This window comes from Passer montanus, unplaced genomic scaffold (assembly GCF_014805655.1).
Source record: "Passer montanus isolate IOZ18808 unplaced genomic scaffold, ASM1480565v1 scaffold47, whole genome shotgun sequence".
Classification (NCBI taxonomy): Eukaryota; Metazoa; Chordata; class Aves; order Passeriformes; family Passeridae; genus Passer; species Passer montanus.
Genome location: NW_024369596.1, coordinates 3378307 through 3404991, shown reverse-complemented (window position 1 = coordinate 3404991; position 26685 = coordinate 3378307). Strand labels below are relative to the sequence as shown.

The 26685-nt window shown below is 49.9% G+C and overlaps 1 protein-coding gene across 13 annotated transcripts in view; it reads right to left on the bottom strand.

Annotated features, from left to right (window-relative positions):
• Window positions 1–26685, bottom strand: part of GRAMD1B (GRAM domain containing 1B) — a 103521-nt gene that overhangs the window by 49209 nt on the left and 27627 nt on the right. The window contains exon 1 of one of the 13 annotated variants that reach the window (XM_039721780.1): window positions 18652–18808. The exons of 9 other annotated variants lie outside the window; for them this stretch is intronic. In XM_039721780.1, the coding sequence (XP_039577714.1) occupies window positions 18652–18674 (23 nt within the window). In that variant the 5' untranslated portion in view covers window positions 18675–18808. Of the gene's footprint in view, window positions 1–616; window positions 873–8906; window positions 8927–18651; window positions 18809–26685 lie in introns of those variants that run through there. 3 more of the 13 variants (XM_039721787.1, XM_039721785.1, XM_039721782.1) reach the window with 3 other exon arrangements.

Below are 26685 nucleotides of genomic sequence, written 5' to 3'. Positions count from 1 at the left end.
CACGAGCCCTTGTAGAGGCAGGAGAGCACATGGGCAAACAAATCCAACCCTATTCCTGCAGCAGCTCCGTGACACGTCCAGCCCCGACCCCCTCCTGCCTCCCTCCTTCCCTGGACCCAGATGTGATGGCAGGAATAAGTGTCCCCGTGGGAATGGGGGATGGGGGACAGCGGGAATGGGGGATGGGGGGCACAGCAGGGCGTGGAGGGGAAATGAGGAGGGGTGAGGGGAATGAAAGCTGGGGGGAAAAAAAATTAAATAAAAAAAGAACCCAAACAATCAGATTTGCCCATTGTTTCGAACAATCGAAAAGGCTGTTTTAGCAATTCCGCCCTGCAGGAGAGGCAGGGCACGTGCGTGGGGGGGAGACAACAAGGAGAGAGGGGGGGGAAAAAATAAAACAAAAAGAAACTGAAAAAGGGATCAGCCGGCGGAAAGGAAGAGAAACGAAGCATCTCTGCACCATGATGTCATGCCGCCTGCCTTCCAGCCCCCCGAACGCAGAGGAGCAGCAGCAGCAGCAACCAACATGGACTCCAGCTTTAATCTGCCCGGAGAGCGCCTGTGTGCGGTGCAGCCCTGCGTGTGGCACATGTGTGACAGCGACAGCACTAACCTGGCAGCCATTCGGGAGCGTGGAGCGGGCAGCAGCAGCAGCAGCAGCTAGGCGGAATCCACCCGGGATCGCTCGGCACTCATGGGGCTCATTCATTCATGCACTCGTGCGGCCGGCCGGGAGGGTACTCACCTCCTGCAGCATGGCACGGCCCTGGCCGGGGCTCTCAGGGGCACGGCGGCGCTGCCGGACACGCTGCCCCGGCCGTGCCCATGCCCGTCCCCCCGGTGATGCTGCCCGGTGCGGCCGCACACGCTCCGCGCACACGCCTGCGCAGCGCTTTACATAATGCGCCCACCCCTGCCCGCCCCGCTCGCGTCTGCCCGGCAAAGGGACCCCCAAAGGCTCTACGAGGGCTTGAAAAAACGGTACGAGTTAAAATCCGGCAGGTTGGAAATGTTGTGTTTGTTCTTCCTGTTTTACAGAATGCGCCCACCCCTGCCCGCCCCGCTCGCATCTCCCCGGCAAAGGGACCCCCCAAAGGCTCTACGAGGGCTTGAAGAAACGCTACGAGGTTGGAAATGTTGTGTTTGTCCTCCTCATTTCACATAATGCACCCACCCCTGCCTGCCCGCTCGCATCTCCCCGGCAAAGAGACCCCCAAACACTTTTCGAGGATTTAAATAACACTATGAGTTAAAAATCCAGCAGGTTGGAAATGTTGTGTTTGTCCTCCCTGTTTTACAGAATGCGCCCACCCCTGCCCGCCCCGCTCGCGTCTCCCCGGCAAAGGGACTCCCCAAAGGCTCTACGAGGGCTTGAAGAAACGCTACGAGGTTGGAAATGTTGTGTTTGTCCTCCCTGTTTTACAGAATGTGCCCGCCCCGTTTGCATCACCACGGCAAAGGGACCCCCAAAGGCTTTACAATGGTTTGAACAAACTACAGGAGTTAAAAATCCGACAGGTTGGAGATGTTGTGTTTGTCCTCCCCGCTTTACACAATGCGCCCACTCCTGCTTGCCCCGTTTGCATCACCCCGGCAAAGGGACCCCCAAATGCTTTTTGAGGATTTAAACACTACAAGTTAAAATCCGGCAGGTTGGAAATGTTGTGTTTGTCCTCGTTTCACATAATGCACCCACCCCTGCTCGCCCCATTTGCATCTCCTAGGCAAAGGGACCCCCAAAGACTTCACAAGGGCTTGAAAAAATGCTAGGAGTTAAAGTCCAGCACGTTGGAAATGTTGCGTTTGTCCTCCCTGCTTTACACAATGCGCCCATCCCTACCTGCCCGCTCCCATCTCCCCAGCAAAGAGACCTGCAAATGCTTTTCGAGGATTTAAACACTACAAGTTAAAATCCAACAGGTTGGAAATGTTGTGTTTGTCCTCCTCGTTTCACAGAATGCGCCCACCCCTACCCACCCTGCTCACGTCTCCCACTCCAAAGAGACCCCTAAAGGCTTTACAAGGGCTTGAAAAAACACTACAAGTTAAAAATCCAACAGGCTGGAAATGTGTTTGTTCTCTCCACCTCCTTCCCTGCACACCCCGCTCCCATCTCCCCTACAGAACCCCCAAAAAAGCAACCCTAAATGCTTTCCAAGGACATCAACAAACCCTAGGAGTCCAAACCCCACAGGTTGGAAACATTGTGTTTTGTCCTCCCTGCCGCACACGCGCTGCTGGGAGAAAGTTTCAAAGCATGTAAGCAAGAACAGGCAGGAAAATTAAACCCTAATTAAGCGGCCACGTGGATTATCTGAGCTGAATTAAACAACGCTCATTCAGAGTTAAGGTGACCTCAACTCAATTTAGCCGGCTCCGTCTAGGAACCTAATTTGGTTTCTTTTTTTTTATTTGTTTCTTTTGCCGTGCTTATCCGTGTGTAAACAGGCCTGGGATTTTTAAAGAAACATAATCAAGCAAAGTTTACAGCTTTTTCAGCATTAGTAGGTGGTGTTTCTTTTGAGCACACTGTATCCCTCCAAACCTGATTGGGGACATCTTTATTCCAGGATAAGGAGATGGACTTCAGTCCCTCTCAATACAATAAATAAGGGACAATAAGTCCCTCTTAGTACAATAAAAATTAAGATGAAGCATTGTGAGAGCAAAACAATCACCCAGCTTGCACTTTGCCTCCCAGTCTGTGAAATCAGGCCTTGTGTGTGCAAGGAAATAGAGTAGAACTGAGCTGGAGCTGCACTGACACCCCTGATTTTAGCACAAGTGTCCACGTGTGGAATTACACTGAATTACTGGACTCGGGATGCTGTGAATGACCCCACTGACAGCACAAGGAGCTGTTCCTTGAATGCTGTAAGTACTGAGCACTCTGCCCTTTGCTGCTCTTGTTGCTTTTTCCATTCCACACCCAGGGTTGAGCATTTTCTCTTCTCTCGACAATCAGTCCCAGCTTTGGGGGCTAATTCCCAGAAGAGCATCTTCCCAAAAGGCTGATTATCCATCATCCCACTGTAATCAGCATCAGTGGGAGCAGGAGGTGCTCCAGCAGGCTCAGACCAGAGCGATTCAAAGGCTGCACAGGATTTTAAACTGAAAACAGCACCACCATACACACCTTTGTCTGGATACCACAACACTACATTCACCTTCATATTACTCACAGATTACACCTAGGTGCACATGAATTCACTGTTCTAATAATTTTGTTGTATCCATCAGCCCGAGGTCAGTTTTGTTATTCCAAATGCTTCCCAAAGTTTGCCAGCTGGAGAATTAGAAATTTATTTCAAGGAAATGACGTTTTAAATTCATTTTTTCCCACTCTCTGTGCCCAAGGATGGTGTGACTCCCACTGAAACACCGTGTGTAGGATTGTACCCATGTTTATGAGTGGATAATATGGAAAAACCCAGAGAAGAGCAACCAGCACTAAAGGCAGTGGCACTGAATCCTTCCAGCACAGCCAAGGAATGGCAGGATTGAACTGCTCACCTGGAATCCAGCTTTGATCCCACTGGGTATCAGCTGAAAGCTGGAGCTGGATGAATCCTGACCAGACAAGAGAAACCTATTTTGGGAGGCAAACAAAACTAACCACTGTAACTAATTCGAGGCTCAATTACCCATCTGTGGCAAGCATTATTATGCAAGGGTTTGTGTTCTCCCAAACGCTGTTCTGTACCTCCAACCAGCATCAATTCAAACCTCACACTTTGCATTCAACAGCACTTGGAATGAGATATATGAATGGTCCCATTTTGCATGGATCTTTCAGTGTTTTTTTCTCTTCCAGAAAGTGAGAAAATAGTTAAAAATCAAAATTCTTAGCCTCCACAAATTTTGATACTTCAGTCTGAATGAATTTTAAGGTTTGAACGGATGCTATTTTTCAATAGTCACATGAGTTACACTGACCCAAATGCTGAGATAAATTCAATATAATGGCTACTTCAGATCTGGAACACACAAAGGCTCAAAGCAGCTCATGGAGTGGCAGGATAGGCATGAGGTTAAGCCTAACCCACCCTTCAGACTGTCAGGAGTGAAGATGAATCAAACAAAAGTCCTCCTTCCAACAGCCCCGTGTGAGAAGCAGTAAAAATGCAATATTTACAAGGTTTACTCAGAGGAAAGCTTCTTAGGCTTATCTGGCATGGTGTGCAAGGGGCAAAGTCATGGGAATTTGGAAAACCACACAGCACCTCAAAAGCTTTATAAACTTGGTCAGATCTGCAAAGTTTCACCCCAAACTCTTGGAAGGCCAAAGAGTTTTTACATTTGTGCAGCACCACCAAAGACAGCTCACTTCATGGTGATAAAAGTTGGATAAAACTGCACTGAGAGAGGATCTTTAGGAGCCTTTAAGGAAGCTCTTCTGGACATAAAGCTGCAAGTTCCTGTCTCGTTCAAGAGCTGCAAGAATGCATTTTATTTGCTTGCTGCTCAAGACTCAAGACAAGGACTTTATTTCATGTGTGAAGGACAATGTGAGCATCTGCCTGCTGAGCATGGCACTGTCACACCCCTCAGCCTGGACAGCACAGCTCTGCAGGAGCACCAGAGCCACATCTGGGCATCCCTCCCTCCGAGGATGCTCCAATTTCCTGGGTCAGGATCGTCAGTGCCCAGGCAGGCAGCACCTTCTCCTTGCCCAAACTGCCGTTGCAGTGCCTGCAGGGCTGTTGTGCTGCTGTAACACAAGCACTCTCATGCATATTGCATCTCCCAGTCCGAGGAAATGAGGCACTGGCCGGGTAATTAAAGCCCGGGGCTGGTGACAGATCCGTGGGACACAGCAGGGCCTGGATGTCCAGGCCTGCAGAGCATCAGGTGGGGCTGGGATCAGCTCTCCAGAGCAATCCTACCCTCCCTGTAAGCCACACCAGCGGTGCAGAACAAAAAGAAGCCTTTAAAATCTGTCTGCAGAACGTCAGGCAACAATGAGCACCTGGGCGGGCAAACACGGAGGGTTTCTCATTTCCACCCATAATTCTTTGGCCACCTTTAATACGATCTGGTTTGAAAACTTAAAGCCACTGGGAGAGCTCTTCCCCAACATCTCTGCCTGTCAGCTGAGCTCAGAACAGAACCAGGGGGACACACTTGCATTGTATTTCCAGCCTTGCCTTTGAAAAAGACACAACAGAAATGTCAAGAAACATTGAAGGAAAACATGTTCTGAGAGAAAACTCAGTGCAACACCTCAAGATGTTGGATTCACACTGGTGGGAAACTGGGTGGTAATTAGCATTTTGCACATGTTTAATTTGCTTTTTTGCCATTCACCCTCTTCAGGAAAGAATGGGCGGACTCCTGACTGCACAGCTCGGGACAGGGGGATCCTCTGGCTGGGGTATTGGTCCTGTTTGACAACTCCTGCTCAGCCCACGGGTGCTGCTCCTCAAACCCCACAGGATTCCCACCCTGTCAAGCCACAAGAAGCACTCTCCCTTTCTCCTTGTGGAAAACGGGCTCCCAGACAGGTGCCAGACCAAGCAAAGCTCTTTCTGAGCTGGCAGTGGCATTTTCACAGAGTCCATGGATTCCTGCAGCAGTGGGGGCTGGAGGAGGCAGGGAATCATGTGCTCACAGGCATGGGGAGGAAGAGGGGGAGGAGGAGAACAAGGGGAGAGAGAGAACAAAGTGTCAACATCTTAACTGGGACACACAAAGAGCCAGTTCTTAGTAAGAACTTAATCCAGGATTAACAAGAGGTCAGCTACTTCTGCAAGGAGACTGCACTAAGAGGAGCTAATTAGCTCTCCTTAATTGCACAAAAGGAACCACACGGAATTAAAAGACATTCACCGACATTCACCGGCAGCAGGTCCCACCTCACCCAGGAAACACAGCCCTACCTGTTGTCCCTAACACCACACTCAGAGAGTCAGGAGCAGGGAGGGATGGGAGGGATGGATGGGAGGGAAAAGGCTTTAGGGATGGATGGGAGGGAAAAGGCTGTGGGGAGGCTCAGCATCAAGTGCTGGAGTGAGAGCTGGAGCCTCCACCACCCAGGACAAGCACTTATAGCATGGCCAGAATCTGTCTAGGCAGGTTCCTCATCAGCCATGAGCTGCCCCAAATCCTTGAAGAGTCGCAGTGATGCCCATGAGGGTGCTTAAAGCAGTTCTGGCCTTCTTTAAATCAGTGATCTCTGAAAATGAAGTGGAAGAGTAGCACAAGGCAAGCCAGTTTTCCCTGTCATTTGAGGCCAAGAGAATCCCATCCCCCATGGAGAGGCACTGCAGGATAGATGCGAGGAGAAATGGAGAGCACACAGCACCAGGGACAGGCTGCAGATCCCACCTGGAGGCTGGAATGATGCAGTGGGAAAGGCTGGCTGAGCTGCCCACCCACATTCCCCTCTCTGGGATTTCTAACCATGCACCATTTACACACCTGGAGTTCCCTGTCAGCCCCTGCTTGGCACTAAATCCATTTTTTTTTCCTGGGCAGCCATTGCATGTCCTGTCCCCCTGCACTGGTGCATCTCTCACCCCAGAAGCCCTTGCTCTGCTCTGACAGATAATGGACCCAGCAGCCAGTGCGCCTGGAAATGAAGATTAACAGGCACATCAATAACGCCAGCAGATGTCTCTGAGATGGAGCACTAACAAAAGGAACTGCTGCCTTTATTTGGGTTATAGCACCGTGCTGAGGGCTGGGGAGATCAGGCAGGCACGGGCCTGAGTGCATCTCAGCAGGAGCAGCTCCCTTTTCAGGCAGGATGAAGGGAAAAGCAGAACAGGTGTGCCAGGGAAGGCTGCCCTGCACACAGGGAAAAATAACACCAACAGGAGCTCAGCCTAATTACAGATCCCTGTGAAATCATCACAGTAATGCCTCCATTATTTATCTTTTCTTCCCTCAGGACAGAGTTTTAGATGTTTTGCCACTGTACTTCCAGTGTCACTGCAGGGGCAGCCAGAAGGGACTGAAATTTCACCTCAAACCCAAAACAAACAAATGAGTTTTTGGGATGCCACTGGGAAGAATATGAGACAGCCACCCCCTCTGTGCTGCCAGGAACTGAGCAGCACCCCCCAGTCGTGCTGCTCCTGTGCAGGCTCAGCACAAAGGGAGAGCTGCCTGACATCTGGCTAAAGCTTCAATAGCTGCCATTGGGGAGAGCAGAATGAACATCCACGGAGCTGTGCCAGGGGCTGGCCTGCAGCAGCCTCCTGGTACAGACCGGCCCCACACAGCACCCAGCACCCCTCTGCTCCCTCTGCCCTGCTGCACTGAGCTGGAATCGCTCGCAGCTCATTCATAAAGAGAAGGGAAATTGTCCTAATTGTCCTAAAATGGTTCCATGGGCCAGTCTCTTCCTCCAGCACTGGCTGGTGCAGTGAGTGCTTCTGCACTGTGTCGTTCTGTTATGGATATTCCAGCTTCTGCATTCCTCCCAGCTGTTCCAGTCTGGTTATCCAAACAGATACCAGCCTCTGCAGCCTCCTACCCAGCCCTGCCCAGCCTCTGCCTTCAGACCTGCCCTGTGCCACCTCTGATTTCCACCCCAATCCAACTGGATTCACCCCTGCTCCCACTGACTTCCTGAACTTCGCTTGGCCCTTCCTTCCAGATTCCTGGAATCTGCTGGGCTCACCCCAAAACTGACCAAAACCCCTGCAGAGCTGCTCAGTGCAGCCCCTGCCCCCATCACCACAGAATAAAGTGGAGAATAAAGCTGCCCTACCCACAAAGAAGAAGACCAGAATCAGGAGCTCGCCCTAATTACAGATCCTGTGAAATCATCACAGCCTTCATTACTGATCCTTCTTTTCTTCCCTCAGCACAGAGTTAAATGTTTTGCCACTGTACTTCCAGTGTCACTGCAGGGGCAGCCAGAAGGGACCGAAATTTCACCTCAAACCCAACATCAACACATTTTGGGATGCCACTGGGAATATTCTCCACCTTAAGTCTTCCCCAGCATTTTTCCCCCGCATCCCTTCCACCCCGACTGACATTCCCCCATCAGCCGCATCCTTTTTCCCGAGGAACTCTGACCTCCCAGCACACACACGCACACAAAGGAAGGACTCCCCGCCTGCCTGGGAGATAAAACCCAGGATTTAAAGGATTCCACGGGCACCTGTTAGCGCACGGCCCTTGCCGGGAGCTGCCTGCGGCTCTTCCCCGCTGCCCTGCGAGCTCCCCGCAGCCCGCGGCGACCCCGCCGGGGGGGACCGCCCGGAACCGCCCGGGAACCTCAAAGCTGCTGCTGCTGCTCCGAGGCATCTCCCGGCCGCCAAAGGAGCTGACAAAAAGATTCCCCGCTCTGACAGCGGCCCGGCATGGCTGGAACAAAGCCGCCTTTGCAATGCGCTGCCCGGCTCTGGCACCCGAGCCGGCTGCTGCCCACTGCGGAGAAAAGCTCCCGCTGTCGCTTTAAGGATGTCCCACATCACCAGTTAACCCTGGCCGCTCCTCACTGCCCTCAACGAGGAGGAATTGCAGGATTTCTGCTCTCCTGCCTTTTGAGGATGTCCCACATCAGCCGGTTAACCCTGGCTGCTCCTTGCCGAGAAGGAATTGCAGGATTTCTGCTCTTCTGCCCTTTGAGGATGTCCCACATCACCCGGTTAACGCTGGCCCTCAGCGAGGAGGAATTGCAGGATTTCTGCTCTCCTGTCCTTTAAGGATGTCCCACATCACCCGGTTAACCCTGGCTGCTCCTCACCGAGGAGGAATTGCAGGATTTCTGCTCTTCTCCTGTCCTTTAAGGATGTCCCACATCACCCGGTTAACCCTGGCCCTCACTCAGGAGGAACTGCAGGGTTTCTGCTTTTCTCCTGCCCTTTGAGGATGTCCCACCTCACCCCGTTAACCCTGGCCCTCTCCAAGGAGGAATGGCAGGGTTTCTGCTCTCCTGCCCTTACCCATGGGTTCAGCCGCCCTGGCACAGCTCCTCTGCGCTGCCCCGCAGCCCTGGCACCCCGAGCAGAGCTGCATTCAAAACCCCGTGCTGCTGCACAGCCCTGGCACCCCGAGCAGAGCTTTATTAAATATCCCCGTCCTCCCCGCCGTGCAAACCACCAGGGAGCACTTCTGTGACGACAAAGGAGCAGAGCAGTCAGCGTGGACATAAACATCCCAACCACCTCGAAATTCCACTTCCCCGCTCCCACAAAGCTCTGGCTTTTCACCCTGAGGGGCTGCACACCCTCCTAAACCTCCAAACCATCGATTTCCCTGCTAGAACAGCAGGAAATATTTAGAATAAATAGAAATATTTGCCTTCAGCACATGGGCATTTCCAAATACAAGCTCCGGGAAAGGCCATGTTCGGCACGGAGGTTCTACAATGCAGAAGGTAACAATGTGACTCATCTTGAAAGTGTATATAAACACACTTAAAAAACCTGTCTGGGGAAAAATAAACAGAGGCTGTGCCTGATTCCCGCCTGGGAAAAGCAGGAACGCAGCCCTGCTGCTGTCCTTGGCTTTTTAACTACTCCAGGCAGGTGCAAGAGAGGAAAGGAAGCCACAGCCAGCAATTTAAAGAATTTAGAAAGCAAGAAAGGAGCACAGATGGACAGGGGAAGAGCAGAAAGCAAAGGAAAAATGTCCCTGCAACATGATAGAGGAGCAGGGGGGACTGATGGGACTGGGAGCTGATCAAGCACCCTCATGGAATGATGAAATATTTGCTCTGTATGATCAGTCAATCCCAACCAGGAACACGTCTAGAAGGGTGGCAAAGAACCAGGCAGATTTTCTTACTGAGCAAAGAGTTCAAAGGAAAGCAACAAAAACATCCCGCACTCACGAGGCTGGTTTGTGAAAACAAACTTGAAGGGTAAACAAAGTGGAGTGGTCAACAAATATTTGAGGAATGTAAATATTGAAGAGAAAGAGAAGCTTTATAAGCTTTATTAAAAGGTTTGGGGTAGGGTTGTTTTTTTTTAATGAGCAATGGGCTGATATGAAATTGTGGGAAAGAAACAAGGCTGAAGTCAAATCCTCACAGCCAGGAGCAGGAGAGAAGTGCAATAAACTCATTCACTTGTCATGTCCATAAACAGCAATAGGAAACTGTTAATAAACACAAAACAGACCTGCAGAGCCACAGAATATCCTGAGCTGGAAGGAACCCACAAGGATTATTGAAGTCCAGCTCCTGGCCCTGTACAGGACACCCCATTGCAGGAGCATGGATCAATACCTCAATAATATCACACTTCTTTCAGTCTCTAGCTCTGCTTTCCATTATTTCCATTTTTTTTAAAGAGGCAGCAGCCCAGTTTGCAGCAATGAAGGACTCTAAAGGCTTGCAATGATTGCAAACCTAATCAATTGCAATGATTGCAAACCTATGACTGCAAAATTAGGGCTGGTTCAGTGTTACAATTTCAAGGATTATTTTGACTTGCTGCATTTTTGTCCCCAGAACTTCCAAGACACACACAGACATCCATGGGATTTGGAGTTTGTGGGAAATCTTGCAAAGTGACATGCAAATCATCCCAAATTCCTAATCTGGGCTGTGATCCTTGAAAGAACAGATATCCTCAGGATAACTGTGGTATCTCCAAATACAAGCAAGGCACAGGTTTGTTTGGGACAATTGCAAGGATCCAGGTTGTTTTGGGACAATTATAAGGATTCAATCTGTGGCTTTGGGCAAGTCCCCTGTGAGAAGTGCAGGGGATAGGGATGGATGTTTGCATTTCTCATCCTGTTCTTACTTCAGCAGAGTTTGCTCTCTTCAGGGAATTGTTTAAGCTATAATAATTTTTTGCTCTCCTAAACTAAGCTTCCAGGAGGGAATTAATACACAGCTATTAATAAACACATTAAAAGGAAAAACACCTTTAATCTCCATGTGCCTCATCTCCAAATCAGGACTAATTCCACTTCCTTTCTTCTACCCTTTGTCCATCTTGCCTATTTAGGATGGAATCTCTTCCTCCAAACTGCAGGTGGGGCACGAAAATCTCCCAGCACAGCAAATCTCTGTTTTCAAGAGCCTCTTTTGCTGTAAAACAACACAATTTTAGAAACAGTTCCATTTCCCACACCAGTTGTGCTATCAGCTGCCTTTAAAACAGAAAAGAATCCACGGGGAACTTGTTCTTCCTGCTGGAAAAATAATACAGCAGGTATTTGAAGCAATGCTGCAGCTTTAGTGCCCTGCAGCAGGCTCTGAATATTGCTCAGGTTCTGTGAGCCCTGGCCTCCAGACACATCCTTCTTTCATGGCCTGCAGCAAAGCTCGGCTTTTCCTCCCAAACCTCATTCCCAAAATGTGCATCAGGTTGTGCATCACATTTCTCTAACAGCTGACAGCTCTGAAAGAAACCCGAATTCCAGCTCTGAGGGCTGCACAGCAAAGGGCACTCCTTCCACATGCCCACAGCTGCTTTATTTCTGGTCCTGTGGGGTCAGAAATACACCAAAATTACAGCTCTGCCTCTCCAGCAGCCCTCTGAAACTCCTCAGTGTCCGTGCAAACCTTTTAACTCACAGCATCTCGTGTGTCCCCACTGCAGCAGGGCTGGGACCTTGCAAATGATCTCTGCAGTGCTCAGGCCTGGCCACCTCCTCCTGTCCTTTACACACAGCCTGATTTGCTCAGCGTCTCATTAAGGGAATGACTCTAATGAGAGGGAGCTGTTCTTGAACTAAACAAGTTGTGTGTTCCCCCTCCAGCTAATTTGTTCTAATTTTATGTGCATAGCTGGACATTTCTTCTGTTACCAAATCTTTGCTGCTCCTCAAAATACACCTCATTTCCCCCCCAAAGTCCTTTTCATTCACTCATTTTCTCCTCCATTTTTCTCCTTCCAATTCCAAGGCCTGAAATTAACTGTGGTCCAAAACCACATTCTACCAAACCTGGTATTCTGAGTGGTTTGAAAATTATTCAAAATATATACCCCAAATATATGAATCTCAAAAAAAAAAATCCCCAAATTCCTCTTTCTCTGCTCCTCTGCCACATGCATGGAGTGGCTGTGACATTGTCAAAGGAGAGTGGCAGCATTTTGCATCTTTTTTTAGTTGGGAAAAAAGCAGAGCATCTGCCCTCAGATCACTTGGCTGTGACCACAGAGATCATTCTGTCCTGGAAAAATGGTTACAGGGGAATAAACCGCTGGAAAATGTAAAATATAATCAACAGCACAGGCCTAAATCTGGCCAAAAGGAAAACTTTAGGAAAGGAGAAGCTCAGAGAACATTCCAGCATCTTGCATTCAGCACGTGGCTCTGCAAGGGCACCCAGAAGGAAAAGGAATTCTGTGCAGCATTTTGGGTTTGGTGTCTCCATTTCCTGAGCCTGGATATTCCATCCTTGGATATATTATCACAACTTCTACAGTTTCCTTCAAACAGGCTCAAAATCCTGAAATTAGTAATTACCAGTCATAATAAGCATCAATTAAATTAATAATGCATTAAGATTCACTTTCTAACCAGGGCCTGAACTCAGAGGAGTTCTGGGGAAGGTTCAAGCAAAAACACAGCAGCTGCTCAATCAACCAAAGTTTAAACTGTTTAAAATAGAGAGAAATCTGGAATTTCAGCTGGAAAAACAGAAGAGGCCTTGACCAGGACACAGTAATTCTGTCAGGGAGCACCACAAGGGTTTTGATGGCAATTTTTGCCTCTTCCAGGCCTTGCCCCTGCCCACTTGCTGAGCAGAAATGGAGCAGAAATTCCAGCTATGTGAGTGCTCCTCTTCAGTCCAACACAACTGTCAACACACACAGGGTGAATCAGACACTTAAAAACGTGGGACACTGTCCAGCAGCTCCTTCCAGCACTTGTCCCACAAAAATCTCTGCTCCAGGCAAAGAGAAAAGGAAAGGGAGAGTGATTCCTGCCCAGCACCTCCTTCCCAAAATGTGGGAATGAAAATCTGTACTCCTGGAAGGGGGAGAAGGAAGAGGAGACTGATTTCTGTCCAACACCTTCTTCCAGCACTTGTCCCATGAAAATCTCTGTTCCAGGAAAAGAGAAAAGGAAAGGGAGAGTGATTTCTGTCCAACAGCTCCTTCCCAAAATGTGGGAATGAAAATCTCTGCTCCAGACAAAGGGAAAAGGAAGAAGAGACTGATTTCTGTCCAACACTTCCTTCCACCACTTGTCTCTTGAAAATCTCTGCTCCAGGAAGGAGAAAAAGGAAAAGGAGACTGATTTTCTGTCTTACAGCTCCTTCCTAAAACGTGGGGATTAAAATCTCTGCTGCTGGAAGGGGGAGAAGGGAGGGGAGCCTGGTTTGCCTCATTTTGCAGGCAGGGAAGGTGGGGCAGAGGCAGCATGAGGATGAAAATGGTCAATGACAGATCCAGGCACAACTGGGGCCTCTCATGACCCCACAGGCAGCACCTTCCTTCCCCTAGGAAGGGACTCAAACAGCACCCAGCAGCCTCAGCTCCACATTTTATCTCTTCCTGACCAATTTTCCAGGTTTTCAGGCTTTTTAGTGAGGAAAAGAATCACTGGAACAACCCCACTGCTGCTTCATTCTCCTCAGGTCCAGGCCCCGAGAGAGCGACACGGCTGCAGGATTGCAGAGCCACTCCAGTTTGCCCTTCACTTGACATTTCTGAGGACTGGAGACACACAGCAAGGTGATCTTGCCATCTGATAAGAGGGGAAGGCAATTTCCCAGCAAAACAAACGACTGGGATTCAATTAGCCAAAATAATCTGCAGCCCAAGGAGATCTGGAGGAGAGATTCTGGGTGCTGCAAAGCGCAGCTCCTTCACGGCCTCAGTCAAAGAACTGCTCTGTCTGGCTGTCCTCAGAGAGGTTTCAATCTGCACATACATATTAGAGGACAAAATTACAGATGTTTTTCCAAATTTAAATCAAAACTTGATGCCAAAAACCCAACCGCATAAGAAACAAAAATATTAAAGGGATGCTTTTGCCAGTCCGTCATCACACAGCAAACCCAGTCTCAGATCAAGGGTTTGGAAATGCCTTGGTTTTATTTCAAATGGTCTCCTTCCACTGTAATTTCAGACTTTTGCTAAAATAAAAGTTGTGCTTCACAGCCTGTTGCCACTGCAGGTATAAATCCAGTCTGGCACTGGACAAAAACTGGTGCTGGGCTGATCCTGCTTCTATTTCTGCCTCTGTTGGTGCCCATGAGAACAGCCTGGCCAAGGGAATTGTGTGCAACGCTTTTCCTTGGCTTTAGTGGACTTGGATTAGGCTCCTCACTGCTTCCTAGGGCTTCCCACTATGGAAAAAGGCAGAAAAAACACCCCGGGGCAGAGAAATTAGCACAAAACCTGCTAATTACCCCTCAGTGACTGTGCCACAGAACCATCTCAGAATAAACCTGCCAAGGCTGCTCCAAGCTGTCCTTCCAGACACCTGGCACCACATCATCTTGCTGGAAAAGGATAAAAACCATAATTTATGGACAGCCAGAAGGTTCAGGACGTATGGCCAGGTCAGAATGTTCTGGATGCAGGGGAAAATGAGCGACCTGTTAATGAGGTTTGCTCTTCCTGCTGCAGCGCCAGCGAACGGGAACATCCTGACTCCTCAGATCCATTTGCAGAATTCATAAAGAGCTAAGGCCTCTCCTTCCCCAAAAAACATATTTATATGTATGTGGGTCAGCTCTGGTGGTTTTTAGCCGAGGATTATCAGCACCTATTTCTTCCCCCTGAATAAAAGGCACAAAGGATGATGTAGGAGCAGAAGAATCAATGAAGACAGAAAAGACTGAAAATGCAACATTTGAACCTCTAATGTGAAGGTCAAACAGCACAATGGGCACAGCAGCACAATTATGTAACTTTCACAGAACTATTTTGCGAAGCTTCTCCAGAAATTGAGGAAGAATTGATTTGGAAATCCAATTTCATTTGGGATCATTTGCAGTGCCACAGGACGAAGTTCATTGCATGCAGCAGTTCTTTAAGGCTCTGCAGCTTCAACACCAAATTGGAAGTGATTTAAGCAGCTTCATCATTTCCTGGGTAATCAAGGAGACACGAATCCCACACACCCACGTCTGTCACCCCTGTGTGTCACAGAGATGCCTGGAAGTGAGGACAGAACCTTCCCTCCCGTCCCTGCCTCACCAACCTGTTATTTTGCATCTCAAAGAAGCGGCAAGGCTGGGAGAGCAGAGCTGAGTGTGACAGCTCAGGAACCCCTCTGTCCCCTCTCCCACACCCTGAGACACGGATTTCCAGAGGCAGGGAAGGGCAGGGGTCAGCCTGGTGCAGGTACCAAGGGCCCCTGCAGCCGCAGCCTGCGGAAGGCAGAACTGAAACTGCCTGAAGTCAATCTTCACTGCTCCCTGACATCAAACAACTGCTAATTTTAGCTCTGCTGTTCTCTAACCCTACCTAGTTCCCATCCCACCCCCACAACTACATAATAGATCCTTCCCTCAGATAAGCAGGGTGTTGGAACATTGAGAGTTTTGTTGGGTTTTTTTTTTCTCACCCACAGGCACTAGCAGAAAAATGAATTACAGCTTTATTTTTAGTGGAGCCTTTGGCCCTTCTTTTCTCTGTAGGTTCCAGATCGCAGGTTCTGCAGCTCAGAACTATTCCAAGCAACACAGCAGCACAAGCAATGCAGAAGGAACCACAAAAGAAGGAAAATCAGACGAGCAGAGTTTTACTCAGTATCCCGTTTATGGGACATCAATTCAGCCACCAGCTTGTTTTTGTCCCTGCAACGCTCTTCTTCGCATTGGATTTCCATTTTTCATCAAAGATCTAAATTAGTTTCCATCTCTGCTGGATCATGAGCTCCCCAAAACTCCTAAGAAGGAAGAGCAGGGCAAGCAGCAGAGCCTGAGATGGAAGGGGAGGGAAAGGCTGCTGTGGTTTTTGGCTTTCTGAGATGTACAGCCTGGCTGATTACAGTCCCCGAGGAGCTGTGAGATAACAGTGATGTCAGCCTGGAGGCAAAAGCTCTCTCTCACAATACCAGGTCACAATGTAAAGACGGAAACAGCACTAAAACACAAAAATGACCAATGAAACCAAGACACCAGACTGTGACGAGGCAAACCGCTGCTGTCATCCGTCCTACCAGCATCCTCGGGGGCTGCAGCATCACTGCTGCCACCAGGACGCTGTGCTGGAGCCGTGTGACGCCACTGGCACACTGTGATGTCACCCGGCCCCCCGGCTGTCCCCAGCTGAGCTGCAGAGCCCCGGCCAGATGGGGATGAGATCATTTTGGGCAGGGTGAGCTGCAAGAAATGCAGGGCATGCTGTGAGGCAGCAGCACGGGCCCAGAGGTTCCCCGATGTCACACACAGTGGGATTTGGTGTGATCCCACGGCACAGGATGGATGTGGGGCCTGAAAACTGGGAAAGGCAAGTCCTGCTCCGAAGGGTCGGAGCAGGCTGCTGCTGCTGACAGCTCTCTGTCCCTCCCTGGTACAGACTGAAATCATGTGTCTCTCTGAGCATGGCTCCGGGAGGAAATCTGGGTTAACCCCAGCAGTGCTGCTCCTGCACCAAGGAGCAGAGCATTTGTTTGCAGCCCAAGCACTGGATGTTTTTTTCTTTATATAAATACCAACCCTCTAAGCCCATTTCGTATCAAGGCTGATTAAATACCTCAAGCAGGTTCAGAGAGCCCTGCATTCACTCTGTCCTTAAATCTGTGCTCCTCCAGTCAATCCAGCAGGACAAACACACAGGACCTGAAACAACATCCCTAACTCACCCGATACTGCAGCACAACCAAAAAAACAAAATATCCTGGGGGGAACAGAGTGGCAGCTGCAGGGATCCAGAACGCTGTATAATTAAATAAGGCAAGCAATCAGAATATTTGATTTTGGGGCTGGGATGAAGGGGGATGTTGAAGGGGCAGGGCTTGGGTAGCACCTGCCAAGTGATTCCAGGAGAGCTGGGGGAACTGCTCGGGATCTTTATGGAGAACAAAGGGGCCCAGGAACGGAGAGGGAAGAGCGTCACCTACTGCAGCCCGGGCAGCACCTCCTCCAGCTGTAATCTGCCCTCATCCCCAGCAGCCTCCACAGCAGCAGGATGCTCCAGCAGGAGCTGCCAGGAGCGCTGGGATGGACTGGGAGCGTCAGAAGGGACCTCCCTGCCGGGTCTGTGGGCAGGCAGCGGGGCCATGTCGCTGCAGAGCCACTCCATCCCAGCGTTCCCAGCACCTCCAGCACATGCTTTGCTCTCCCGGTACTCCGCTGAGCTATTATGCAACTCCTCAGCCCAACTGCACAGCACAGGAGGCAGCGGATCACTGCGAGAGAGGGGCTTTTTTCACTCAAAAAAAAATAAATAAATCGTGTAATATCTTCAAATGCTAATATCTGTATCATTTGTAGAACCTGTGTGACACAGAGCCATGTACACACAGAGAAAATTCAAAGGCTCTCAGTGTAATTAAATAAAAGACAGAATTAGAGAAATTAGGAAAAGAGATGACCTATTGAGTCATCCCTGGCTCGGGTCTGTCCCCTGGGGCCCAGTACAAGATGCTTCCTAGTGCTATACTGTAGTGCTTTTATTTTTTACACAGAAAAAAAAAAGATATAAAATTAAAATAGCAGCAATAAGTAAAATAACAAATGCAAAATAACTTTGCTGTTTTCTCACACTTTACAGGCGAGGATCTCAAAGCACCACATTCATCCTGATGCAAACTAGTGCACTTGAGAAGGAGGCTGTTATTTCTATGATTGCTTCCTTTTTCATTACAGAAAAAAAAAGGATTAAGGAAAAGAAACAGGCCTTCCCATTGCCCTTGTCATCCAATTCAACCCAAATTATGAAGTCACATTCCACTGTTCACTGTGGAACCATTCCCATCTGATAAAGTTCTGGTTAAATCAATTTCATCATCATAATTCAAAGCCTATTTATTCCAACTAAGTGATTTTGACATATTGGAAATTTAAAATGGTTTTGATATACTCGGGATTCTACGTAAGCCTTTGGTGGTCAAGTTTATATTATATTTTATATAGAGATATATAATTGTATCCTCTATTACATATATATATAGATATATTTACCTACCCCTGTAAAATACAAACTTGACCAACAAAATATCTGCGTGGGAACATTTCAGACACACACACACACCGAGCTTTGTCAATTGCCTTTCACCCACACAATGTTTTCTTTCACTGCCCACTTAGCCAAACCTGGTGAGTTTTCCCCAAAACGCGCAGGAACCATGAAAGAATTACCGAGCCCTGGGGTACCTTGCCGGCAGCTCTGGGCTCCCTGGAACTCTGCTATCGATGTCCTTACAGCACCACGCCAGCGACGAGCATCCCCAAAATCCGCTGCTTAAAGGACAAGCCGAGCAGGAGCCATGCCACGCACGCAGCATCCAAAACACTTTTTTATCCCCTCGCCTTTCTTCGGCACACAGTGCCCGTGTTTATTCTCCCGGGTGATGCGGCCGGGCAGAGCCGGCAGCGGAGCAGGGCAGGGGATGCAGCCGGAGCGCCCCGCGGATGCGGAGCTGCCCGGAGAGCAGCGGCCCAGCGCCGCATCCAGCGCCGGAGCCTCTCCCGGTGCCTCCCTCCCCGCACCCAGATCCCCCCGGCGATGCCGCAGCGGCCAGCCCGGCGGAGCTCACCCCTTTTCCCCGCATTTCGGGGAGCGAGGGGGACCACAGCATCCCCCCAAGCCCTCCTCCGCTTACCAGGCGAGCTTGAACCCTTTCATTAGTACAGCCACGATAATCCGCTGCCCGTGTCCTTGTCTGCCCGCTGACAGCTCCAGAGGTCCCAGCACATATTGGAGCAGCCCCGGCCGGTCCCGCGGGGAGCGCCGAGCCCCATGCGCCGAGCCGGGGCACGGCCGGCATGCCATGGCACCCGCGCCGCCAGCGCCGGCAGCGCCCGGGCCGCTCCGCCGGGCCCCGGAGCGCAGAGCCCGCAACGCCGGCCCCTCGGGGCTGTGCCCGCTCCGGGGCTGTGCCCGATCCGGGGCTGTGCCCGATCTGGGGCTGTGCCCGCTCCGGGGCTGTGCCCGCTCCGGGGCTGTGCCCGATCTGGGGCTGTGCCCGCTCCGGGGCTGTGCCCGATCTGGGGCTGTGCCCGCTCCAGGGCTGTGCCCCTTTCTGGGGCTGCTCTCCTCTCTGGAGCTGTGCCCACTCCGGGGCTGTGCCCGCTCCGGGGCTGCTCCTCGATTTGGGGCTGTTCCCCAACTCTGGGGCTGTGCCCCTTTCTGGGGCTGCTCTCCTCTCTGGGGCTGTGCCTGCTCCGGGGCTGATCCGGGGCTGTGCCCGATCTGGGGCTGTGCCCTGCTCTGGGGCTGTTTTTGATGTGGAGCTGTGCCCGATCCGGGGCTGCTCCCCGCTCTGGGGCTGCCCCCAATTTAGGACTCTCCCAGCTCTGGGGCTGTGCCCGATCTGGGGCTGTTCCTGATTTGGGGCTGTGCCCCTCTCTGGGGCTGTGCCCGTTCCGGGGCTGTACCCCCGCTCTGGGGCTGCCCCCCGACTTAGGGCTGACCTTGCTCTGGGGCTGTGCCCGCTCTGGAGCTGACCCCCGCTCCAGGGCTGTGCCCGCTCCGGGGCTGCTCCTCGATTTGGGGCTGTTCCCCAACTCTGGGGCTGTGCCCGCTCTAGGGCTGCCCGCGATCTGGGGCTGCTCCCTGCTCCGGGGCTCTGCCCGATGTGAGGCTTCTCCCTGTTCTGGGGCTGCCCCCCGACTTAGGGCTGACCTTGCTCTGGGGCTGTGCCCGCGATCTGGGGCTGACCCCGATCTAGGGCTGTGCCCCACTCTCAGGCTGCTCTCCTCTCTGGGGCTGCTCCCCACTCTGGGGCTGACCCCCGACTTGGGGCTGTGCCCCTCTCTGGGGCTGCTCTCCTCTCTGGGGCTGTACCCACTCTAGGGCTGCTGCGGGGTGTGGAATGCACAGCGAGGGTTGGCTGATGCCAGCCCCCAGCCATGGCAGGGACAGCGCCTGCCACAGCGTTTTGGCCAGCCTTGCACACTTGCAGGGATGGGGCATCCACAACTTCTCTGTTCTGGGGTCTCACACCCCTCACAGTAAAGAGTATTTCCAATTATCCAACCTACCCCTCCTCTCCATCAGTGTGAAACCACACTGCACTCCATGCTCCTCACAGTAAAGAATATTTCCTATTACCCAGTCTAACCCTACTCTGTGTCACTGTGAAGCCACCACCCCCTTGTCCTATCACTCCATGCCCCTGACAGTAATGAATATTTTGTATTATCCAATCTAACCCTACTCTGTGTCACTGTGAAGCCACCACCCCCTTGTCCTATCACTCCATGCCCCTGACAGTAATGAATATTTTGTATTATCCAATCTAAGCCTACTCTGTGTCACTGTGAAGCCATCACCCCCTTGCCTTGTCACAGTAAATATTTCCGAATCACTCCATGCCCCTGACAGTAATGAATATTTTGTATTATCCAATCTAACCCTACTCTGTGTCACTGTGAAGCCATCACCCCCTCGCCCTCTCACTCCATGCCCATCACAATAAAGAATATTTCTGATTATCCAACCTAACCCTCCTCTCTGTCAGTGTGAAGCCATCCCCCCTGCCCCATCACTCTCATAAAAGCCCCTCTCCATCTCCCCTGCAGCCTCCCCTCACTCCTGCCATGCTTCCCCACCTGTGAAATCAGTCTCTGGGCCCAGCAAGAGCAGAAGGGAGTTCTGAAGGCCCCTCACACACGTGGGCTCTGTTCCCTTGGCCTTTTCCTGCAGCAAGAGGTGGATTTGCTTTTCTCTTGCAGCACCAGGTGCTCTCCACGCAGGGCAGCTGGAGGAACAGGCAGAGCCCAGGGCTCTCCCCCCTCTGCCAGGGCTCCAGTATTTGGTGGTTGATGCTTCTGGGGGGATCACTCCAATTCCGTGACTACCCCAGAGCAGGGATGAGCTGATTGCTCATCAGAAAAAGAGAATTCCATCCCTGCTGATGCTCCAGAAGCTGGGACATGTCACCCGAATTTCAATTTGCACCCATTTCTCCTTGTCCTATCACCACAGCTCCTGACAAAGATCCCCTCTGCAGCTTCCTGAAGGGAAGAGAGTCAGCCCCCCTGAGGCTCACCTGAGGGCTGTGGGAACTAACGGAAAACTGAATTTCCTAATGGAAAACTGGATTTCCAAAAGGGAATTTTCTAATAGAAAACCAAAATTCCTAATGGAGAACTGAATTTCCTAATGGAAAACTTAATTTTCTTATGGAAAACCAAATTTCCTAATGGAAGACTGAATTTCCTAACAGGAAACCAAATTTCCTAATGGAAAACTGAATTTCTTAATGGAAAACCAAATTTCCCAATGGAAAACCAAACTTCCTAACGGAAATCTGAACTTCCTGATGGAAAACTGAATTTCCTGATGGAAAATGTTTTGAGGCAGGGGCCAAGCACCTGCCCTGGAGCTGAGGAGGGGGATCCTATCTGGCAGCTCTGGCACTCTGGAACAGCAGAGCCATTCTTGCACCATCTCTTGTCAGGGCAGAAGCAGAGCCCCTGCACCCCCCACCCCCAGGGCAAGGCCTGGCCTGAAGGGAAAAATACCAAATATTGCATTACCACCCCCATTTCCTGCAATTTTCCCTGGAATTCTTATTTATCTCATGGGATCTGAGCACACTGCACGCAGCAGGAGGTGGGGAGTGGGGCAGTATATCTCAAATAATTTATAATTTCATTATTTATCCGTAAAGTTCTTCAAAAAGCGAAGCCTGGGAGTGCCCAGGGATGGACAGCCACACTCTTATTCCACACAGCTCTGAAGGGTTTGCTCCTGGGATAGGAAGAGTCTGGATTATAAATCCTGCAGGAATCCAGCAGTTTTAGGAGTGGCAGGGGAAAGAGAGCAGGCAGCTGTGTGTGAATAAAGATTCTACTTTCTTGGGGTGCTTGGGGCAGTTCCAGAGCTCTGTCCTGGTCTGAAAAGCTCTCAGTGACATTTGTCTGAGGGACACGGGGATTCTGGTGCCCACATCCCCTTTGGAAAGTGACAAATGTGGTTCTTTGCTCTCCTACTGTGCCTAATAACAACAAAAAGATTTTTTTTTTCTGGTTCTCCCAAACCCTGAAGAGATGAAGAACAGCAAAGTTGCAGTTCTGAATTCAGCAGAATGTAATTTTTGGAGGGCTTGGATCATTCCAGGGTGGGTGAAATGAAACAGCATCTTGGGCTGAAGTTAGAGAAATTGGGGGAGTAACACTGAAATGGGGAGTTCTGCAGGAGATCCCAAATCCCTGCTCTGGGAATTTGCTCCAACAACAACTTTGCAGCGCATTTTTTGTTTATTTCTAGACAAAAAGCACCCATTTAACCACAAAGGCACAGGTCTTTCCCCATGACAAACAACATGGAAAAAACACCTTTAAATCTCACCCCTCATAATCCCAGACTCAGCCTTTCTTAGGTCCCACCTACAGCAGCTTGGGCTGGGCTTTGGGCTGGGCTTTGGGCTGGGCTTTTCTCCAGGGGCAGCTTTGCAGCCGTGGCCTGCAGGTTGTCAAGGAGGGAGGCAAATCACAAATGCTGTAAAATGGGTCAGGAGACCTGCAAGCTTGGCAAATCTAGGACAGCCTGATGCTGCAGAGTCACATGTTTGGAAATCAAAGCTCAGGCAAGAAAGGTATTAAGAGATAAGCAGTCAGGCACTCTTTCTTTTTTATTTATCCAAATAATGCGAGGTGTGGGGAAATTGTCAGAGGATAATTGGGCTGGGAAGGTGTTTGTTTAATTGGCTGGCTGGCCACCTCTGCAATGTGCTGGCCAAAAAATCCTCCCAGCAGGAGCCTGTGGGTCACCCCCACTCAGGTATTCCCAGCCCCAAATTCTGGCTGATCCAGCTGTGCCAGAATGGACAAACCCTTCACTTTCCCCCCATCCTCTGCACTTATTCCAGTGGGGGAAAAGAAAAAAAAAAGTGTTAAAATTGAAATTAGGCAAGGCAAAGGCAGCTGTAGGTATCAGGAGGGATGGGCTGTGCACAAACACCTCCTCAGAGCTAAGAATACCTATCAGTCACATGCAAGATGAATTCCACATTAATTATCTACCTACTCCATCCCACTAAAGGGGAAAATGGGAACAAAAACCAGCCAGAGCTGTGGCTGGAGGGGTCCAAAGCCATTCCTGGCCCCTGTTTTGGAAAGGGAAGCTCTGTAAATCCCTGCTTCTCACTGCTCTCTGCAACTGCAACTTATAATTCTGAAAATGGTTGTAAAATGCATCATTGGTATATTGTTCTCGTCTGTAGAAATGTCAATTTAAGTGGCAAATATCTTTCATGATCATGTTTTGCATTCAAAAGAGCTTTCCCAAGGCATTGGTATTTGGGTAAAAATTCTTTTTCCATATGAAAAATTAAAAATAGGCATAAAAGGGTAAACACTGGGTTTCCTTAGAGTTTGTTTTGATGTTTTCTGAAAATAAACATAATAGCTGAGCTGAACAGCAGCTCTGAAGGATGTGCAGGTGCCCTCACAGAGACATAAATACATATTTTCACCATTTTCATCCTTCATTCAGGATGTCAGACCAAAGGTTCATTTTCCCCTCCAGCCACAAGGGCTGTAAATCCAATGATTTTATCAGAATGCCACTTGGATTATTTGGGGGTGAGAATCTCATTTTTTAATGAGATGCATCATTTGCTCAGCACAAACAATAAATAATAATGAAACCAGTTCATGTGGTTGTGTTGTCCTGTCTCATCCCTGTCCTTTCTCCCAGGAAAAAATTCTCATAAACTTCAAAAAGAATTAAGATAATTTGGATCCTGGCCTCGTGCCAGTAACATTTTGAGTATTCCTGGTCCAGATGAAGAATTCCATTAATAAAACCTCCCCTGGGGCTCCTGGCTGCTTCCAGCACCAGCCAGGAGGAGGAAGTCAAACAGCAGCACACACACACAAACACTAAAAACAGCAACAAAGCCAAAACCAGGCAGAACTTTCTCAAAACTGAAGGAAAACTTGGGAGATCAGGAGCAGCAGAAGAAAAAAAAAAGGGGGTTGGATAAAAACACCGGATGTTTTCCTGACCTGTAAGTACAAACTGTCATGGATTTTAAAAGTTAGGTCTGGAATACACAAAACCAGAGTTGTTTTTCTTTCCTGACCCCCTACTTGGATGAAAGAAATACTGATGGTGCTGTCCAGATAAAATCAGGCTGGACACAGCCTCTGCAGAGGCAGGAACGTCTGCACCCAGGGACAGGCAGGAATTGGGGCTTGGTGGTGGAATAAAAAAAAGGCAATTTTTGCACAGGATGTTGCCACCGCCCCAGGCAGGGCCTGGAAGCACAGAGGCAGCCACAGAAAGTGAAAGTTGAATATTTAGCACTGTTTTATTCACACACAGCTGTTTTGTCCTTCTCCCCTCGCAGACACTTCTGCAGGCAATCCCAGCCAAGTGCTGCTGCTGCTGCAGACCAAGGAAATCAGCTCTAAAAACCTCTGGGATGCTGTAAAAGGCACCTTGGCTGCCTTCACTCAGCACCCCCTTCCAGCTCAGGAGAGGACACATTCCCCCAGGATGGGACAAGCAAATCAGCTGCACTATCTCTCCCAACACCCCAAAATCCAGAGGATTCCCACGTGTGTGTTTGCAGGGCACACAGGCAGAGCCCTGCAGTGCCAGGGGTGAAAGAGCTCACTGATTTTCCAGTCTCCTTTTCACCTGGGATGTGATCCCTGCTTTCTCAACAAGCTCCACACTGACCTGATTTCCCCTCCCCTTCTCCAAGAGTTTAATTTGCTTTTCCCTGGCACTCAGCAAGGAGCAGGGATGGAAGAATGCAGGGGTTTCACTTTTGGCAGGCCAAGAACAGCTGGAGGTGGCACAGCCCCGTGTCCCTGTCCCACAACAGCTCCCCCAAGGCCACCAACAGCTCTGAAAAACCCTAAAATGAGGATGAATGATGGATTAAAATTGCATTTCTCCTTTTTTTTGGGCAGGGGACACACCATTCTCCAGCATGGAAAGAAATGCCAGTTCTTGAGCCAGCCTGGGTGGTGCCTCAGCAGAAAAAGCAAGGGTGACACAGTGGACAGAAACTGTGACAGAACATTCTGACATCCCATGGCCACTGCTGGAGCATTCCAGCATGAGGAAACAAATCTCTTCAGCCTCCCCAGAAATTCCTCCAGACTGAGCTCAGCAGAAATTAAGCAAAATTAACAACATCCCTTTAATGCTCCAAACTCCTCCCAGGGGTAACTGGCTTAAAGTCAGCAAAGAAAACAGAAGTTTGGTGTTTTAAAGAAAGAACTGGGGACTAAATATCAGCACTTGCCAAGGTTAAGTTCAAATAAACCTGTGCACATTCCAGGAAGGTCTACATAACTGATTCCCAATTGTATCTGTTTTAGAAGGTTCAAACTCCACTCAGTTTTCCATTTCTCCAAAAAGATAATTAGTTTGTTTTTTTTTTCCAGTACATTCCCATTAAGATGTTAAAGCACTGCAGGTCACATTTCCCTTTGATTAAAACCAAAAGCTACAAAAAACAGGTACAGAGAAAAACAATTTTCAAGTGACTCTGTTGTTCCTGTCATGGAAAATGTCTGTTTTTCAAGCCAGAGATAAAACTGAGTTCCCCAAAATGCCACCTCAACTCTAACTGAAATGCCACAGACCCTTCAGCACCCTCAATGATATTTTTTTTCCAAGCCCTCCAGCTTGAAGAGGGTTTTCAGCAGTTGAGGTTTCAGCAAATATGAGAATGAGGATGAGTTCACCTTTATAAAGCAACATTGATCCAGAAGCACATCATACAATTTACTGATAAACACTCAAAAAACTCAAAAGCTGCATGAAGGAGCAACCCAGTCCTGGGGCAAAACCTTCCCCAGCATCATCCAGGCTTCTGGGAAGTGGAATTGGAAAGGATGGAGTGTCAGGGCTGGGATCAATGTGACAGGGAAAGCTCAGCTCAGATTGTAGCTGAGACATGAGCCCTGCAATGTGTGACCAGCACCCGTCTGCCCATGACATCAGTGAGGGGTTTAACCTGGGAATTCTACACCCAGGAAGGAGTTTCTCCCTGGAATACAGCCATGCTGGAGGACCCAGCCAGAGCAGCCTCAAAAGCACAGATTTTAAGTATTTTTAATTATTATAATGCCCTTCCTCACTCCCTGCAAGCCACGGCTCCCTCCAGCCACGCTGAACTTCATTCCTTTGGGAGATAAAGCCCCAAACACCTTTTGCAGACACATCCCCTGCGCTTTAACCCTGCTCTGACCCCAAGGAGAGTTCTTTTGGTGGCCAGGAAAGCAAACCTTGGCTCGAAGGGCACCGTGCCAGGGTGTGCAGTCACCCCCTGGTGCCAGCCTGGTGCTCCCCAGGCCTCCCAGCCTTTCCCAGCTCCCAAACCCACCTGGATCCACCCAGTTCCACCCCCAGACTCCCAGCCCACAGGAAAGCAGAACCCGCAGCCCTGTGAAAGCAAGGCACAGGCAACAGAGAAGCCTCACAGAAAAGGGTGGATGCATCCATAAGCTCGAATTACTTTCTCGCTTTTGACACTCCCCCGACATCACCCCCACCTCTGCCTCCAGCACTAACACCACAGCATTTCCTCCAACCTCACAAATATAACATCCTCCCGGGGCTCAAACCCCATCCTCAGCCCGGCAGCAGGGCCCAGAGTGATCAGTGGCTCTGCCAGCAGCAGGGAGGGTGGGCAAGGGGCAGGAGGAAGGTGGAGAGACAGAGT